This window comes from Anarhichas minor, unplaced genomic scaffold (genome assembly GCF_050575085.1).
Source record: "Anarhichas minor isolate MPS153535 unplaced genomic scaffold, ASM5057508v1 ptg000002l, whole genome shotgun sequence".
NCBI lineage: Eukaryota > Metazoa > Chordata > Actinopteri > Perciformes > Anarhichadidae > Anarhichas > Anarhichas minor.
The window spans coordinates 4,746,614-4,766,399 of record NW_027466448.1 but is presented as its reverse complement, the minus strand read 5'-3'; the positions used below and the strand labels follow the sequence as shown (position 1 = coordinate 4,766,399).

Genomic DNA, 19,786 nt, shown 5'->3' with positions numbered 1-19,786 from the left:
GGAATATATGCAGCATTCAACTCACTGCTGGCACCGATTTCTTATTTTTCTTTTTGTTTTGTAAACTCATGATAGATGTTTTGTCTCCGCGTTAAACTGAATTAGCCTCAGCTCCGCATGCCATCCTGAACAGAGCAGAGGTGGGCAGCGTTGGGGTTTGATTAGGACACAAATCTGCACTGACTGTGCCTCTGTGTGGCAGAGTCCACAGAAAAAAAGGATGTGAAATGCCCCCGCTGAGCACCAAAGGCCGTGGGTATTTAATTGCGATTCAGCAACATACACGCTGTAATGTAATATGTCCTTTTCTATGTGGGTGTTTGTTGACAGATCCTGTGTATTGCACTTTACCGTTCCCCCTCTGTTCATCTCAGTGTGTTTGGATAATGGGCAGCAGTAATTGCATTCATCTCTGTCACATGGTAGTGCCATGTTACTATCCAGTCATTGTGGTGATGACAGCTGCAGCAAAACAGCATTTACACATGAAGCTGAGGTGTGTGTGGTTGCGGATATATGCGCTTGTTTTGCTCTTTCAAATGTGTCAATACACTGAGTAGAACAGGATTTATTCGTGCTTGCTGTTTACATGGAGAAAATTGTTTGTGTGTGTGTGTGTGAAGGGTATCAGGTCAGGCAATAGGAGCAGAGAATAAATCACAGACTGTAGGAAAGCAACTAAATGAAAACATTTTCTGGTATAATAGGTGTCCAGGTAGACTGTAAGTGAACATGTCCTTCGGTAAAAAAAACAACCCCCCCAAAACGTGGTCTGAGTTATAACATTTTAATCCCAACACAGAGTTTCCTTGGTGGCATCAACACAGTATGCAGGGTAGTCGCTACAGTGGATGCCTTTAAGGATTTTGTCCTGTATTTTTTATTAGTTAATAAAGAGATAGTAAACACCAGAGAGTGCTATGAAATATAGTGGAGAGAGAGAGGGTGATAACATTCAAAAATGGCCTACAGCCCAGGATGTTGAACGCGCATGAATACAAAATATTTAGCTGGCTTATGCATGTCAGTCTATGCAGCTTCCCGACTTGGTGATTTTACAAAGGACATCTTTTTTTCCCCAATTTATCTGTTTATGCAGAATTAAATGAACACATACGTTGAATTTTCTTCATACACTGCACTGAATAGCTCTTTAAATCCCTGGAAGGGTTTAACTGTTTCAGGCTTTTGCTTCCTCCTACAAAGGGGTCCTTGCTGGTTGTTTAGATTTTAGCCTGTAAAGCAACATAGAATGTGGAATGTGTAGAATTGATCTGACCCGTATACACAGAACAATGAGCTGTCTCCTCTCCAGCACTGATTAGGCACAGGTTGATAACACATGAGCTTCTCATACTGGACTTTAAACAGGGCTCTTAACCTGGCTGACATTGTCACTCTCACTACAGTATCTGTGTTTGGACACAAACAAGGCAATAGCCTACTATTTCTTTAAGAATTGTCTGTGCAGTGGTTTTGGAGCAACACTGCACAAGTTGCAGAAACGATAACGGGGAAATGGAGGAAGAGAGAGCAACACCATGGGTGCCGAAGGTTACATGAAGTAACTTCCAAGTTTTTTTTACATTTACAGTCGGTGTGCAGAGGCTGTCTGCTTGATATCTTCCATGTGTGTCACACGTGCATACAGTATAAAAACAAAAAAGTCAGCAGGTTCTGGAGACTCTGTTATGGTGTGAGATGTGTTCCTGGTAGGGTTTAAGACTGCTGAATAAATATAATTCCCGTACTGTAGGCCCATGCAAATGCCTTGAAGCTAAAAGCAATACAGTGAAAATGACAAAGCCTGCAGGCAAGACACGCCGACACGCTGGAAGATGAGTGCGTATAAGGTGAATACAGACTCTTTGTGACACAGCATCAAAGATCTATACAGCTGACATTTTGTAGAATTAAGTGCCATAAACTCCAAGGTAATTTCCGAAAATGTACACCCTGTGGAAATGTCAATAAATTCAGAATAATTCATTTTAAGTACAAAAGGTTTCATCCATCATCAGTGACATTTTCAGTTCTCGCACTAAGGTTTTATTCCCCGCTATCTCACACTGACCCTCAATCACATGTGTGGGTTTCTTTTTAGTTTTTACTTTACTTCTTGCTTGTTTTGATGCACTCCTGCCAAGCTATTGGGAGAGGACGATCGGATATTTAAAATCTGATTATGTAAATTTATTTCGGACGGAGTTGCTTGATCAACCTTGATCTTAAAAGCAGTTGTCACAGTGGCTGTTGAGAGTTTACAGTGTTAAAAAACACTACATATGTCACCTTACATTGTCATTTAAAAGTTCCTTCATCACTATATATTCATCACTATATATACTGTACATATATATATATATATATGTACAGTATATATATGTATATATATGTATATATACAATTTTTATGACCTAATGATTGAAATAAGCCATTACAATGTCGCACAGGAATGTTGATGTACCACGAAAATGTTCCCCTTATTCACAGACATCTTTCCCAATGTAAGTCCATGGGGAGAAGTCCTTTTGGGCCTAATGGTGTCACGTGACCTGGGAGTTGTCATTCCACGGTTGGCCACTATGTCTAATTGCCTTCAAAGCCTGGCGCTCTTCCTGGGGGCTTGGTTGGGAACTGCTGCGGTCTACTACTGCGGCTTCTCTCTGGCTCTGCAGGTTGATGATATTTGAGGACACCTGACGATTGAGTCGACTTTTTCAATTCACTCCTTTTGTTAACCGTCACAGTGGCTGGTAAGTTGATTAAATGTACCCACCACAGGGGCTAATTTCTAACCCTGTTGTAGGGAGCAATGGAGAATATTATTAAACCAGGAAGAAAGGGTGGGACACAGAGAAAAAGTTGCAATTACAAATCTGTCTGTTACTTCAGCACCACGGACAGTGACATGGATTGTTCAATACACTGCACAGTTAGGCTACTAATATTTCAGAGCCATTGTCAGCGCCATACTTTTAAGTTACACAAACCTCAGTCAGAGCGTTTCTTTCTTTTTTCAATTGTTCCCAATAAGAGGTCGTATGCGGCCTAGAGACAAAGCGCTTTCTGACTTTTTTGGGCGGCCACTCCGATCGTTCTAATTGGAAATCTCTGAACTTTCCAGAAAGGCACTGGTGATGTCACTATCCCGCCCTTCCTTATCTTAGATGTAACACTGGTAGCCAAAAATCGCTTGGAGCGCATTTTTGATGAAGCGCTGGGATAAGCGCTCCCCAGTATACTAAACGGACAAACACGCACCCTAAAGCATCAATGAGTCAGGCATAACATATTCAACTAAACAACCCCAATGCCCCCGCAAGCTCTGCTACTAGAGGATGGCGAGGGGGGATGACCGGTTAACATGGGGCATTTTAGTCATTTAGTCACTAGACATGCATACACATACATACATGCACACATATACATACATACAGACTGACTCCTTGCGTTTTAGTTAGATGTCATAGATTATATCGTATTTCTTTATGTCGGCATTGGATAGCTTTGTTCATGTTCCCCTTGTATTTCTGTTGGATATTCACTTTTCTAAATTAAATTTAGTGAAAAAAAAGTAAAAATATCAAGCAGTTAAAATATACCTAGTGTGATAAAAATGCTCTGGTGTCTGTCAGTGACCCAAAACCATTAAGACACTTAATGTCCGTATTTTCCATTTAATGGAACTTGGAGTGTGGAGATGAAACGGTGGGAGAGCCGTGAACAGCAGTAATCATTTTTGGAACAAATGGATCCGTGTTTGCATGTCAGTAAATCTTTCTAACGTGAAAAAATGCCTTTTCATGGACGTTGCATTGATTTCACTAAGCTCTTCACTTTGAGGGAGCTTTTTAACTGATTCAATAATGAATAATTTAATCACTTATTTCAAGAAATTCAAGGTTCTTTTTGAAGTGCTTCTTCACCGGTTTCTGTTGCTACTGTACTGATGTGAACAATATCACCAACAAGGGATTTCATCAAATGAAAATGAGAAAAGGCTGACTGCAGTTTTTTTTTTAAAGCGAACACCTTTTATATTTTAAAGGTCTGTTTCATTAAACCACTTGGCTCAGTCTATTAGCAAAGTTTAGACAAATCGAGATGATACAACTACTGCAGAGGCCAATGAGGATTTCTAAATGCGCCAGGATCAATGACATTGAGGGGTGCTCTGAAATCTATAAACTAGACAGTCGATAGAGAGCACTGGTCTGGGGATGATAGCAGATCATGATCTAGTACTTCTTAGTCGAGTGGAGCAGTGGATTTTGTCTCAGCTCATGTTATTATTTCAGACTCATTTAAAAAAAAAGATGTATTACCTGCCACAGCGAATAAGAGCCAGGAGCTCACAAAAAACAACCACAGTGAGTGATTCTACATTTTATGGTGACGACATCCCAAAACAACCGGTGGAGCACTCGCCTATCAAACCCTTGTTTACATGAATCCTTCTTTGGTTTTATTGCTACGCTTGTTCCATACAACAATGCTGTGAAGAGGTGCTGGGAGAAGATTCGTGGGCAGACAGTGATGGGTGGTGAAAAGGGTTTCATTTGTTCGGTACATTTTGCGGAACAAAGCTGCTTCAGTATGGAGTTTGTCTCTCTGTCTGGTGCTGCATAGTGTTCATGCAGCTTCCCATCCCTCGCCCTTTATTATGCTGCACATGGGTGACATAGGACCGAACTAGTGCGGGCTGCTCCAGCTGCATCTACTTGTGAGCCCACAGGGAATGGTGTGTGTGTGTGTGTGTGTGTGTGTGTGTGTGTGTATGTGTGCATGTGTGTACCTGCGCAGCAAGGCTGCCAGAAAATATGGGTAGAGCACATGATTGCAGGGCTCTGCACTTACCTCAGCTATTCACAGGCTCAGCATCACACAGTTGATTCAGCACCTTGCTAATAGCGCACACATTAACTGCAGCACAGATCAGAGGAGGAGTGCAATAATGAGAGAGAGCCCGGCATTTATTGCTTCTCTGTGCGTGTGTGTGTGTGTGTGTGTGTGTGTGTGTGTGTGTGTGGACGTGTTGAGAGCAAATGTGTGCATGGTGCGTATAGTGTGTGTTTGTTGGAGAAAGAGAAATAGCGGGAGAGAGAGGGAGGGACAGAGAGAGAGAGAGAGAGAGGGAGAGGGAGAGAGAGCGGACGTGTGTTGGTGAGAGCTGGGTGGAAGGATGTCTGCTCATGTTTGAACTGCCTCACATGCTCAAAGGGAGAGTCGAGGCAAAAATTCAGCAGAGGCAGAGAAACAGACATCTCACGTGGGGACACATCTTGTTCATCATTTGTGGGGAAGCAGAGAAGATTTGGCAATGCCTGCCGAAGTGAAAGAGGTAAGTGTGCAGTGGAATGGCTCTATTTGCTCTGTACCCTCCCTCTTTTTTTTTTTTCTTCCTGCAGAAAACTGTAGCCCCTCCACAGCTTTGCGTTCTGCCTCTGTCATGATGATTGAAGGAGGCATGAGTCGCCTCATCTCCTTGCTTCTCACTGCTGTTCGGTGCAGTCTCCTTGTCTGCATGGGGACATGATAATAACATCTTCATCAAGTGTGTGTGTCTGTGTGTGTGTGTCTGTGTGTGTGTGTGTGTGTGTGCACGCTCAAGGCCGTGCATGTGTGCAAATGCATAGGCAAGCTTATAAGGGGGATAATGTTTGATTGCATCATGAGGGGAGGTTGTTCCTCCAGGGGGAAAATGCTGCACACACTCTGGTAAGTGTATTACCATGATGTATCAGAGAGACATTAAATCTGACCATGCAACATTTAACTATTTGAGGATCAGAGGAGTGAAAAGAGGCTCCAAATAGAAACTTTCAGAATGAATATCATTCCTTTCCTTTTTTGGGGATTGTCAATTTCAATTAGTATTTTCTCTAAACAGACCAGGCTGGTTGAATTACAACTAAACAAGATGCATTGCATAATGGACAAGTCTGAATACAGAGGAATCTTTTTAATGCATGGCTCATTTCAGTGACATTGTGATTCACAATGTACAGTGACAAATTCTGGAGACTTACAGCGGCCAATATGCGCATCACTGATTCAAGAAATAGTGGAGGGCAGATGAGTTGTGACAAAGTTGTGACTAATCTCTTCTGACATCAGTGGGCTGATGTCATGTTTTATTATCCAATGGAAGCATTACTTGTTCAATCCCACAGTTTGATAAAGACAAACTGCCTGTTAAAGCTGATTTATTCTGAGTTTGATCACTACAGAGTGACTGGCCCTGCTGATTTAATTGCAATCCAGAGTGCCCATCTTTTAAATCGTCTTTGCTTTCTGAAATGGAATTTGTGATAAGTTTGAATCATGGCTTGTGCCTGTTGTGCCCTTGAGCTGGTCACCAAAATGTGAACTCACTCAGCATTAGATCAGACTCTGAGTCTCCCAAAATAATACCCTGGTTGCAGCTGGCCTCAATACTGAGAGTTGACGGGGAACAGGATGCTAATCATGCCATTGTGTCTCCTGCATCGCTGCACCTAACATATACCATTCTTTTTAAGCTGAAGTCAGATTCAGAATCTTCATCTCGACCTATTTGGCTCCGTGAGCACACTAAGTTAGTGATGGTGCAGTGAGTTATTTAAATGAGCCTTGACTCACAGCGGCCCGGCCTTCCCTGGAGCTTGAATCAGACGGGGACAGCACACAGGCCCCTGTCCAGCCTATTAACGTCCTCCAAATCCTTAATCAAGCTGTGTGTAGACAACAGTCTGTCTTTTGGCCTAGCGTTCATTTAGTGCTGCCTAACCCAATCAACCTTCCCCGTGGGTGTTTAAGCCAGGATGATGCCCCTGCTGCCAATTTCTCCTGTATGACCCTTTCATCTCCTCGTCCCTCCGAACACATTTTGCACATGGATATGAGGGGCCCTTGTGTTTGAAAAAAAAAAGAAGTCAAGCCTTCTCCCTCCACATCCAGTCAGCTGTTCCCTGCAGCCTGATTTAACGCAGTGGAGTTGAGTTCTCTGCACTTGTTCGGTTCAATGACGCAGCCCCACAAAGAAGAGTTTTGAGAAATTGAACAGTTTTTTTTTTTTATCTCAGTGCATCGTTCAGGATATTTTGTCGGTGCTGTTTTCTTCAAATGAAAATTGATTTAGAGTGGATAAGCAATTCAAATAGGGAAATGGGTTTTAAATTATGCGGTTGAATTGATTTTATCTACTATAAAGCCTTTTAATTGTTAACTGTTTTGAGGGGCCATTTGCATTATTGTTTGCACCAGATTTGACAGAAATTCCACTGCGCAGTCAGAAGGCCCTCAAGACTGAAAAGAGGTGTATCTGATAATCGTGTATTGATTGAGATCAATTGTGCAGGGAAGCAAAGTTTTGTAGACGTGCCGAAATGAATGTGAAGTTTATTAGAAAATCAGCATATAATGTGTTTATAGTCAAATACTGCCTCCAGTTCTGTCTCAGTCCAAGATGCTGAATAATTTATCCACCCTGGTTGATGAAACCCATTTTGTTGAAAAGAAAAAGAGAATTTAAACTCTACTTGAAATAAACAAGTGTAAATTACAAAAAAATCCACATGTACCAGAGCAGCAGCTGGCTTATTGATTCAAGCGTCAGTGGTGGTAAATCAAGTCTCACACCAAATAACTTCAATGACAATAACTTCCACATCTTTCTCTAGGCTATTTTGTCAAGGGGCACTTTTTATACATGCTTTCATGGAGAACGTCAACATCTGTTTGGAGGGAATCAAGCATACAAATATGTCTAAAATGGCCGGTTTTTGTCTTTGCCCCGTCCTGGTTTATGACCAAACACTACACTGTCTGTGTCCACGCTTTGTTACTTCTTCTTTTGGTGCACAGCGGTCTGGTCTGCGAGAGCCTCCCTGTCTCTCAGTATTTGTACACATCAACAGAAGCAAATCAACATAAGAACTAACTTTATCCTTTTAAAACCGGCTAGTGGCACATTCAAACTGAAATTTAGCTTGGAAGTTTAAATTAACAAACCATGCGTACAACAAATTATTCTTACTCATTGTTTATGCTAATAACACACTCATAAGCAATTATCACCTGATAGAGATAAGCTAACTGATATATTGTTCATCCCAGTCTGCCCCACAAGGATATGACACCGGAGAATCCCCCACAGCCATTTCATTAAATATGTGATAAATGGAATCTCTCACCCTTTATTATATCTGTCTAGATGTCTTTTTTGCTTTCTACACATGATCCCTGGCTCTGCACCAGCTTGAGTATTGTTGTCCTATGGACCGCTCAATTAGATTAGAGTTCATCAAATCGCTTAAACACAGAAAAAATGTCTGATTATCCAGACAGTGTAATTTTATTAGTGTGCATATTGGCATTTCTCAGTTTCAACAGATCATGTTTCAAATTATACAAATGACATGGTAATGGAGAAGAAATGACTTGTACTGTCAAGGCTGACTTTGCTCACAACTCTTCATCAGACGCAGCTCCCTTATCTGAAGACAACTTTAATGACATTGTGTGCTGTCATGGTGTTGTCACCACCCGGTTATCCTTTACCCTGTTGTGTATATAGCAAACATTGTGTACATAATACACTCACATGATGCTGATCATCCAAAGTGACTGTCTTACTCGTTTCTGTGCTGTAGGAGCAGAGTTCAGAGGTTCCTCCTCCACTATCTTTGCCCCAGGAGGCGAAAGAGGCGACTCTGGATAACCCAACTGCCAATGACGAACTGGACACGCCCACCTCCATCGCCTCTGTGATGACCACGACCAATGAGAGCTCTACAGAGACGGACACGCCGCAGCAGACAGACACTGAGGTTCATGACTTAATGATTGGTGATGCATTTGTCTGATTTTGTTTTTTGTCACCACCTACTGACTTCCTACAGTTGGTTTAAAGGAGTATTCCATCGATTGGCAAAGACCACGAAGTCAAAAAAGTTTTAAAGCCATTTAAAAAATATATATATATTAAATATTTTTCTTAACTTGTAAACATATAACTTTTTATTCAATGTTTTTCACAAAGTTATTTTATTCACTTACACTGAATTTTTTATTCAGTTATACTTGAATTGTTAGCCTATAAGAACCATTTCTCACTGTGACTCCATAAATCTTACTAAAACCTTTTAATTTTACATCTTTTTATTTCATTATCACCATAAAAAAAACTAAAAACTTTTCACAAAATGATTCCTTTTACCTGAGGTACCTCCAAGAGTCTGATCTCAGACAGGCTATAACACTGAGCCCGTCTGTGTTGGGATTTTAAAGACTAACAGAAGTTCTTATTAGATTTGTTTTTTAGATAACAGTTGTGGTGCATCAATCCTTGTAGGAGTCCAAGGCCGTGGAACAAGAGGGCGAGCAGGCCCCCAGTGAGAACCAAGAATCCTCAGAGACACAGCAGGAGGACTTCCAGACATCGGACACACCTGATCTCACAACGACTCCAGACGTTCAAGACAACGCTCCTATTGAGCAACCGATTCCTGAAGCAAACATTGAACCCATTGAGTCCGTTACACCGACCACAGCGACCAGCAGCACTACCACAGCACCCTCTCAACCTCCGGTGGTGCAGCAGCCCGAGGAGCCTCAGCCAGTGAACCCAGACAGGCAGAGCAGAGTGTACACCCTCCCTGACAGCTACAGAGGCATCGGGGGCGACGTATGTGCAGGGTATGGAAGTCTGTCCCGCACCACCATCCACGGCTACTGGCCTGCCAAGAGCTTCCAGCCCGGGGCTCACTACACCTTACCCTTCCTCAGGGACAGCTACGCTCCGGCAGGCCTTAGCAGCCAGACAGAGGAGGACGGCCTCAGCGAACGGGGAGAAAATCCTCTGGACATGAAGAGTGACCACCCAGCTGGCAGTTACCAAACACTGGGGGGAATCCACCAGTTCAGACCGATCACCACCATGGAGCTCCTCAGGGAGCCCTCGAGAACCAGGTAAGAGGATGGTACATTAGATCAAACTTCATTGATCCACACAAAATAACCCATTAATGTTAATGATATATGCTTTTGAAAGCTTTGAATGAAAAGATGTATAATATTAGAAAAACTAAAATGCATAATCCAACTGAAGTGCCATTTTTTTAAAAGTCTGACAAGTGGACAGATTCATAGGTTTTGCACAAATGAAACAACAACAAAATGAATGTAAAGCGAGAGAGAGTGTATGTGTGTAGTGCTGTATAGTGACACAGTACGGCAGCAGCAGTAACAATGCCCAAATCAACTCTCCGTCAATTTGATCACAGAGGACATCCTGTGAAAATTCTATATCCCACTTTGTAGCTGCACAGACACCTGCTAGTGGCCTCTGTCTTTGGTCCTGTGAGTCAGCCTGGACAATAGAAAGACATATGGACAGCAGCTAAGTAGCAGCTGGTATCAATCAGGAATGGCAGCCTGCTGCAGAGTCGATAAATAAGGAGGTTTCACCTGTTATTGCCTGCCAGAAGCTTTTCCTTATCCCATATAAAGTGACAGAACTGTTAACAAAAGATACAAGCAACTCACTTATGCTGTTAAAACCCCTAAAGCCCAGTCTATTAGACTAAGAGATGCTATTAAACCTGTTCCACTCTAAAAGGAATAGTTTGACATATGGGGAAATATGCTCATTCACTTTCTTGCTGATATTGAGATGAGAAGATCAATACCACTCTCATATTTGTCTGATAATTACAAGTGTTCAATTAGGAGATGGTTAACTTAACTTCGCATTAAGACTGAAAGCAGAAGGGAAACAACAAGCCCGGCTCTGTCCAATTCTACCAAACTCTGACGGGAGTCTTTTTGTCGCTGTGAGGAGACTCCATGATGAAACTGTCCTGCCAAGAAAAAGAGCAGCACATCAACCCCCCTTAACACCATAACTTGTTGTTTTTGGGGGGATAAACAAACAGTATATAACATGTTATTTAGTGAGCCTTAGAGATGCCTTAGATGTATTTGGATAGAGCCAGGCTAGCTATTCCCCCTGTTTTAGCTAAGCTAATCAGTATGTATGTAATGCTGGCTATAGTGTACACATTCTAGTATTAATCTTCATTTCCAACTCTCAGCAAAAGCCAAATTAGTGTAGTTTTCAAAATGTTGAGTAACACTCCCACACAGGTGTTTTCAGCTAATCTGGCGTATAAAACCTCTTCTCAGGACTGTGTGGCCGTTTGTAGACTGTAATTGATTGACATCTTCCTGAGTGCCCTGTTAGCTTTGCTGCACCTGTTAGGGTTGGACAAATTACACCTTTATCATTCTCATTGGTAAGATGGAGATTTGTGAACCCATTAATTCCAATCAAATCTCTGGCCCACCTTCAACCTGAGCAGAGGTCTAATCAGCCACAATAACTGAATACACCTGTTCAGAGGCTTAAAAATTCAAGATTGATGTTTGTGTGTTATTTTTTTTGCATGGCTTTCTCTGTGTCCTCAGAGGTGGATACGATGACGCCTTCATGGCCCAGCTGGAGGGGAACCTGAATCCTTTCTTCCAGGCCATGTGCCGAGCACAGACCCTGCAGTTCCCCCACAAACGCAGCAGCATGGTTAGCCTGGACAGCATCCGCAGAGACCCGCGCTGGAGAGACCCCAACCTGCATGAGGTGATCTCGATGCTCAGCCACCCAATGGACCCAGTCAAGTCCAATGCGGCCGCCTATTTGCAGCACCTGTGTTATGAGAGCGACCGCATCAAGCAGGAGGTGCGCGCGCTGAACGGGGTGCCGCTCTTGGTGGAATTATTGGACCACCCTAAGCCTGAGGTCCACCGCAAGGCCTGCGGGGCTTTGCGCAACATATCCTACGGAAAAGACCACAGTAACAAAATGGCCATCAAGAACTGTGATGGCATCCAAGCTTTAGTCAGACTAATGAGGAAGTCTAGCAGCATTGAGGTCAAAGAGTTAGTCACAGGTACCGCTCTTCATACTCTTCCTGGAGCCAAAACCTGCAATCCTTCCTTTTTTTATCAACAGCACTTGTATTCTCTCCTCTGCAGGAACTCTGTGGAACCTCTCCTCACATGAGCCGCTGAAGATGATGGTGATCAACAATGGGCTTCAAACGCTGACTGATGAGATCATCATCCCACACTCGGCAGGGAGGAGAGACTCAGCCAACCCCTCCAAACTGCTGAGTGCTGAGTGGACCACAGTCTTCAAGAACACCTCTGGATGTCTGAGGTAACCGTTGCTTCTGTCGTGGAACAAACAGCCACTAAAAGTGTACTTGTGGTGGATTGAGTTCTCGCAGCTTTGCTAACAAAGTTGTTTCTGCAGGAACGTCAGCTCAGATGGGGCGGAGGCTCGGCAGAGGTTGAGGGAGTGTGACGGGCTGGTGGACGCGCTGCTTCATGCCCTTCAATCAGCTGTTGTCAACAAGGATACTGATAATAAGGTCACTGGCTTGAAATTAGAGACTAACATTTTTTTTTTTAAATAAATTGATATTATACCAAACTTTGCACCATGGTACATTTAGGCAAAACATACAAAACTTCCCTGACTTAGCATTAAATGTAAGTTAATAGCCTGTTCATAACTGCATTAGGATTCACACTATTAATGCAAGTCACCAAAGTAATCAAAGAATGGATAAAGTTCTACAAAGTGGCATTTCCTCCTAACTTTAATGTTGATAGGAAAACTCACCGATACATAATATTTTGAAAAGGGACCTAGAACTCGTCAGAGTAAACACCTGTCTGACTCCTGCTGCTGTACACCTTTCTGCGGAGCATCTTTGATTGAAATCTTCTGTCATTGTCCTCAATTCAGTCAGTGGAGAATTGCGTGTGCATCCTGCGAAACCTGTCCTATCACGTTCACAAAGAGATACCGGGAGCGGAGCGATTTCAGGAACCCCATGCTAATACTCTGATGAGATCAGTGGGACACCAGAAGAAGAAGAATGAGACTGACTGCTTTGGAGGGAAAAGACCCAAAGGTTGGTAGCCAGTTATTGATGTTGATGATCAGCAGGATGTTTTTGAGATTCGAGTCTGATAGTGCTTCATCTGTTTTAGCAGCCTGTGCTGCAAAAGCTGCTATTTTAAGCCCCTGAGTCATTTTCAGAAGATTTTACAGTTTATTTTATTGCTTTTGTTGTACTTCCTCTCCTCCCATACACTCTACATACATTTTGTAGTTTTCAACAGGATCCGTGTTTTGGCTTTTAGCTGAAGTTTCACGTTTCTTGCCTTTCTAGCCTGAATATTATATTTCATTACCCTGCATGTGCAGAAGCTGATGATGTATTATTCTCTGCAGGAGAACGGACAGGTCCCAAGATTTTAAAAGCTTGTTTATACTTTGTTACCATCAGTTATGTGGTTTTTAAGCCACGCAACTGAAGGTTTTTAAACTGAAGAAAACATCTCTGAAAAAGAGAAAAAGTGATGCATAAGTCATAATTTGAATTACAGTTGATATACAGTAACTAATAGGCTGCAGCAGTTTGTGCTGCAGGACACAGCTTAATGCGGAAACAATAGGGTTAGAGTTAATTGTAATTTAAAGTTTTATGGCTTTCCCCCACTACTAACCTTTCAGCTAATTGCACAAAATTGACAAATGCCTCTTTGAGCCTGCCTGATACTGTCAGTACCCCCCCCCCCCCCCCCCCCGTGACTCACCACATGCTCTGTGTGTTCTGCTGCTGCATAATCTAGTCTTTGACATTGTTCTTCTTCTCCCTCCGAACCATATTCACCAGAGGAGTGGTTCAATCAAGGTCAGTCTGCTCGTTACTGCTGACTGTTTTCATGGTGGTGATACTGTGATTCAATACAACATCATATTTGCTAACATAATGAAAACCAGTGTTTGTATCTGTGTGCATGTATGTGTCTGTGACGTACAGGTTGGAAAAATGGATTAATGGACAGAAAATACGGTACATTGGATTTACCAAAACGTACAGACCAAATGAAAGGTATATACTTCAGAAATGTAATATCAACTTCACATAAAACATTACAAATAGTGACTGTGATACGTCTCATTATGAATTAAGTAGGTTGTACATTAGGCTTATTTCTGACAGAATAAAGGTCGATACATTATGACGAGCGTCCATCATATATCATCATCATACAGCACTATAATCAAGCATCAGTATCTGCTTTCTGCGTTATGTTATCTGCTTTGTATGCATGATGTTGGCATGGCCTGAAAGACAATTCATTGAAATGCAAAGCCACACTCCAGCACCTGCACTACTTGAGGAGAGTTTCATTACTAAAACAGAATGACCCTCCAACTGAAATCTGGCAACATCTAGAGGAGGAACATTTTCTCTGGCAGGAACTGGAATTCGCTCAAGATACTGCCTTACACTGATGTATCTTTATTTGCTACTCCTAAACTGTCTTTACCCTTTTGTGTCTTTACCGGAAAGCTGCTGTTTTTAGCCATGCATGCATATATGGGAATTTTTGTACAGTATAGTACTGTGCTGAATACGGTATATGTGGATCCGGCTGCTGTTTGAACAGAGATCAAAGCTATGCTCATGGCTCCCACACTCAAGCCAATGAATGCAAATCAGTATGGCCAGCATGTTACAGTCCCAGATGCTTTATACTACTATGCGATTTCCTCTGGCTCAGTACAAAAAAAAGGTGCAATTTTGTTGCGTAGGGTTTCATTAAATTCATCACCTTTGTTTCTACTGGCCTGCCTACATATTGACCTAAACTAACCTAGATAAAGGAAATTGTGGAACAGTGTTGACATCGTCTTTTTTTTAGGATTTAGCCACTGACGCTCATGCAGGTACTTTACCACTGCTTGAATGTCATCCCTGACTTTCTCTGTCTTTCTGTTCAAAGGCTTGGAGCTGCTGTACCAGCCAGAGGTGTTGAGGCTCTACCTCTCTCTTCTCACCTGCAGTCACAACCACAACACCCTGGAGGCTGCCGCAGGGGCTCTGCAGAACCTCGCTGCGGGACACTGGGCTGTAAGTAGATGGAACAATTATAGTTTTTACACTCTTTACGCAGGGGTTGTGATTGTGGCAAGCATCCCAAACATAAAAATGGTCTCTGTAAAGCTGGAAATTGGAGCGTTTAAACATTAAATTGATGTAGTTATCAAGCGACACATTGTTGGCCTAGTTTATATCCAAGTAAGATCACCATGGCTGCTATCATAGTGTCCTTGTTTCTATGGAGCTGGTCCAGGATTTGTCTCTTTATGACATTATCACTATCACTGTCTCTGCTCATAGTAAGGAGAGACTTGAAATGAGCTGTCCCATAAATATATAACATATCAGTTTGGGAGTCTTTTTTTTAACCATTTTCTAGACTAGACTCTCTAGATTTACTTTGTTACGAGCCTGTATGATCAAGAATCACTTTTACTGGAGTAAGTGGATCCATAGGTCCGTTAAATAATGGGCTTTGCCAAGACGTACTGCGCCATGAAAGCCATTATAATTTAAGATCAATGCTCTGGCTCAGATTGAAGGAGTTTTAAATTCGTTAGATTTTGAAATCAAGTTGCATCATACAATAGAGCAGAACTTAGTTGTTGCTTATGGTATTTATAATGTAAAATTGTGGTGATATTAGTGGTTTTGTAAAGGAGAGATGAGTGGGTAGTTGAGATATGAAGGACGGCCCCAAACGCAAAATCCCAGCTACCCACAAACATCGCTCAGCCGTATTTTGCGTTTGCTCTTGTAGTGGTCCAGCTACATCCGGGCCACAGTGAGAAAAGAGAAAGGGCTGCCTATTCTGGTGGAGCTGCTGCGCTCAGATGTGGACAAAGTGGTGCGAGCTGTGGCTATTGCTCTTCGCAACCTGGCGATGGACAGAAGGAATAAAGACCTGATAGGTACAGTCTTCTAACTCTCATCTGCGTATACATGGCTTTGCATCTGCATACTAACTTTGCTATGTTGTCGCTCTGTCATACAGGGAGCTATGCTTTGAGAGACCTTGTCGGTAATCTGCCATGTGGGCAACAGCACCCAGCAAAGAATCTAGAGGGAGATACAGTGGTGTCTATTCTGAACACCATCCATGAGATCATCACAGATAGCCCAGAGAATGCCCGAGCGCTCATACAGGGTCATGCAGTGCAGAAACTGGTGGCCATCAACAAGTCAAGGTACTTCAATGTCTTTCAACTTAATTGTAAACTACTTTTTCTTGTATACAAATTTCGGAATATGAACGGCATTCCAAATTAAACAATGAAAAGAAAAGATCAAATAATAACGATGCAGCTTGTTAAACAGCTAACGCTTCATATCTTTCCTTTTTTTCAAAATCTAACAAAAAAAGAAGAAAGAAACAGCATTATTGGTATTATAGTATCTGTTGCAGGCCACTGCTTAATATCGGTTTGTACTTCCGACACAGCCTCGATGCAATAGCTCACGATATTATGAGCATCCTATCCCACGGCAATCAGGAATGGATTTTAATTTATGGGACAGTATTGTCTCGGAGCTGTCCTCTGTTGTTTTCCACAATGTCTAATGATTTGTCGTTAGCCAAGCAACTCGGGAGACCAAGGCAGCTTCCCATGTGCTCCAGACAATATGGGCCTACAAGGACCTGAGGACCGCTCTGACCAAGGCTGGCTGGAACAAAAGCCACTTTAAGGTATTTTGTTGCTATTTCTTGGATCTGGCATGCCAAACAAAAGGAGAGCATGAAATTCTGTTTGTCATACATTCTTTTGTCTGTTTCAAAGCCAACAAGTACCGGAGTGACTAAAAAATCCAAGAGTGGAAAGCAAGGCAGCGATGACATCACCCTGCCTCTGATGGACAAAAACCAAGGTCAGCAAATCATTGCATGCATTCCCTCAGCAAAAATGTTATTAAACCATCATCTAAATGAGCAAAGTGTCCTCTAGCTCAAGTGAACAAAGCAGCTTTTAAACAGACTGTGGTTCCTGTCATGTCAGGGACAAAGAAATGGGCATTTTCTGTCCCAGACCATATTCTTCTGAAACATAGCCTTAAACCAATGATGTGCTGCCAAGGTTATCAGTTCAGAGACTTGGCTTATTAGCCTGAACAGGCTCTCCCAGAGGCAGGGCAGGCTCACGCATCACCAGTCACATTTCATTTGGACGTTGTTCCAAAAGGACACCCGCTTTTCCTCGCCAAGAGCGACCTCTAGCTTCAAACTGAAACAGTGATCTTCTATTAAAGCTTCTTTATGAATTATGAACATAACTTAAACACCCTTTGAAATATTGATTTGGGGGAATGGGTATAAACTATGTACAATGATTTCATTGCGTTTCTCTTACCGGTGTTTCAGTCTAAATGAATAGCCTTTTAACTGGCCTTCTGTGAATGTTGGTGAAGGGCTGATGGGCTCCTGTAGACTGCAGTAAAAGAAATGACATGTTTTTAATTTATTGTTTTACAGTGAATGAAATGTTTCGGAAATTGGTGCTTTGAGTGAAATGCTCAAATAGACCTCATTTAACATTTACACAGTACAGGCTTAAAGTGAGCCACATTTATTGACTGCAAAGTTAGTCAACCTTTGACTAAAAGCTTTGTATTAACATTTACAGGCTATAATTGCAAATTACTGCTGATGTTATTATAATTTTCCCTTGCAGATGTGTACTCCAGTTTAGAGCCAAATGATAGAGTTGGAGACGGAAAGGGGCCTGTTGTGGAAAGAGACACTCTCCAGGTAATCTGTCATTTGACTGAATACGTTTACATGTTATGGTTATGGAGCATGAGCAGGAATTGTAGCCGTTTTACAGGATTTTGTTTAAAATTTTTACTGTGATTTCAATTGTAACTCCGTTTTTTTCATGCAAATTGACCAACACCATCTGTGTGCATATTTCTTTACCTAGGCAATAAGTGAGAGAAAACACTTCATCAGAGCTGGCAGGCCTGCAGTGGGCCTCATGGATAACAAACCTCCACCACTGGACTCCTGGGTGTAAACACGACAACACGGCCAGCGGAGCCGCTTAAATCCAGTAGAGACACTTTCCATCGGTGAAATACGGATTTGTGCAATTTGCTCATTCTTGTACAGACAGACAAACAATTCAAAATAATTTCCTTTGTTTACAGGGAATAATGTGCCAAACATTTACATGTATTTATTATGGAGGTTATTTGGCAAAAGATTTAATAGATTTTGTCATTTAGGATGATATACTGTATGCCTGAGACTCATGATGGATCATGTATGACATCTGAAATAGCCTAAATATGCAAACTGTGGTGAATCATAACTCCAAAGAATATATGACGAGTATAATTTAAATTTGACTGTTACACAAGTATTAGATAATTCATAATGCTTTTAGTTTGTCAAGCTTAAGGCCTAAATTGACATTTGGATCTGTTGTGGTCCATCCCCATGGGTTCTGGGCCAAAGAAGATTCTGATATAAAATACTTTTAATAATATTTTTGGTCAGTGTTTGAGATAATTAGGATTAGGGCTACTGTCGACCTGGTCATCAAAAACATCCAATTTATTTGGAATTCAGTTTATTCTTGACAAACCTGCCATTAGACTAGACAGTGCAGTCATAAGCAAATCTTCCATTTGTTTCATGATAGGCAAAATGGGATTGTAAATGTGTAACAAAGGACTGTTAATATTCTAAATGAAGGTATTTATATTGTAATATTTATTGTAATACCCATGTTATTAATTAAAGTTATTGATGTGCATTAGCTAATACCGGTAAGTGATCCTACATTCTATACAACTCTGCTTTGCAGTAGTTCTTTTTGCATTGCGATGTTGAATGAAAAATTAAAATAAATGATGTGCATAATTTCTCATTTTTATTTGTATTCTCTTTTTGTATCACAGACTGGATTCTGTTTTAGCAGTGGGTGTCTGTTAGATTAAACAGCACCCACTGGCCAGTTTAAAAACAAACCTTATGTGTGTTCTGAACAAACTTAAATTAATAGATAAATGGTCAAACTGAACTGTTAAACATTTGTGTTGTTGTCTGATGGACATGTGTTCACAGCCAGGGCTAACTTACAGTAAAAAAAGAGTAAAATTCCCCAAAACTACTGCATCTCTTTAATCAAATCACACATACTATTGTTCTATGTGATCTTCTTTTAATAACTAATGTTATAACTACATTTTTTTCCGCTTCCATTCACTGCTCTCCCCTGAAACAGTTTGAAGGTCCCCTGAGAGAACTTGCCTCCCACTTTGAAAACCTCTTTGGTGCATGTTCTATGTACACCCAGACGAGCTGTCAAGACACTCATATAACGTCATAGCCGTGAGGGGTGATTATGAACTTCTGAACTTGTGTGGTGCACGCTGCCACTGAGAGGGCTGAAATGTGTTGGCATTAGTCATGTTTCCTACCGCAGGCTGCAGGGCTCACTTGCATACGTGTCGTATACATTGATGCAGCACTATGGCTGAGATGTTGTAGTGATGTTTGTCGTTTATTTGTTTCAGTGGGTGTACATTTCAATTATAGCAATGATTGCATATGTGTCTGAAAGCAACTACTAGAAAACAAAACCAGTAATTAACTAAAAGCATATGCAAATTAGATCAGATCAGCCCCCTTTAGCACCTAATGAAAATGTTTAATTCAATTTAAGATGAGGAGGCAGGAGGACAGATATTGAGTCTACACTGGCCTCTTGTGGAGATTGCAAAGCATATATTAACAATATTGTTAATTGGTAATTGATTTCCTGTATTGGGAAAATGGTCCAGCATAATTCCCATTGTTTAATTTATCATGCTTTTTGGTGAATGTAGTGGCAATAACTTCC

General features: G+C 41.6%; 1 protein-coding gene across 1 annotated transcript; it reads left to right on the top strand.

The window, feature by feature from the left end:
• The first annotated feature begins 5,323 nt into the window (after window positions 1-5,323).
• Window positions 5,324-17,953, top strand: arvcfa (ARVCF delta catenin family member a). The gene is made up of 16 exons (XM_076099121.1): window positions 5,324-5,344; window positions 8,637-8,813; window positions 9,338-9,954; window positions 11,452-11,930; window positions 12,016-12,199; window positions 12,296-12,413; window positions 12,794-12,962; window positions 13,731-13,748; window positions 13,878-13,949; window positions 14,848-14,975; window positions 15,706-15,856; window positions 15,940-16,132; window positions 16,521-16,632; window positions 16,724-16,811; window positions 17,612-17,688; window positions 17,861-17,953. Exons 1-16 carry the CDS (start codon window positions 5,324-5,326, stop codon window positions 17,951-17,953), a joined length of 2,697 nt encoding a protein of 898 aa, XP_075955236.1.
• The last annotated feature ends 1,833 nt before the right edge of the window (window positions 17,954-19,786 follow it).

Excerpts from the sequence above, each read along its gene's own strand:
- arvcfa (XM_076099121.1), top strand. The coding sequence starts at position 5,324 with ATGCCTGCCGAAGTGAAAGAG. Across the intron at positions 16,133-16,520 it reads GTGGCCATCAACAAGTCAAG|CCAAGCAACTCGGGAGACCA; the intron begins GTACTTCAATGT and ends ATTTGTCGTTAG. Across the intron at positions 17,689-17,860 it reads TGGAAAGAGACACTCTCCAG|GCAATAAGTGAGAGAAAACA; the intron begins GTAATCTGTCAT and ends TTCTTTACCTAG.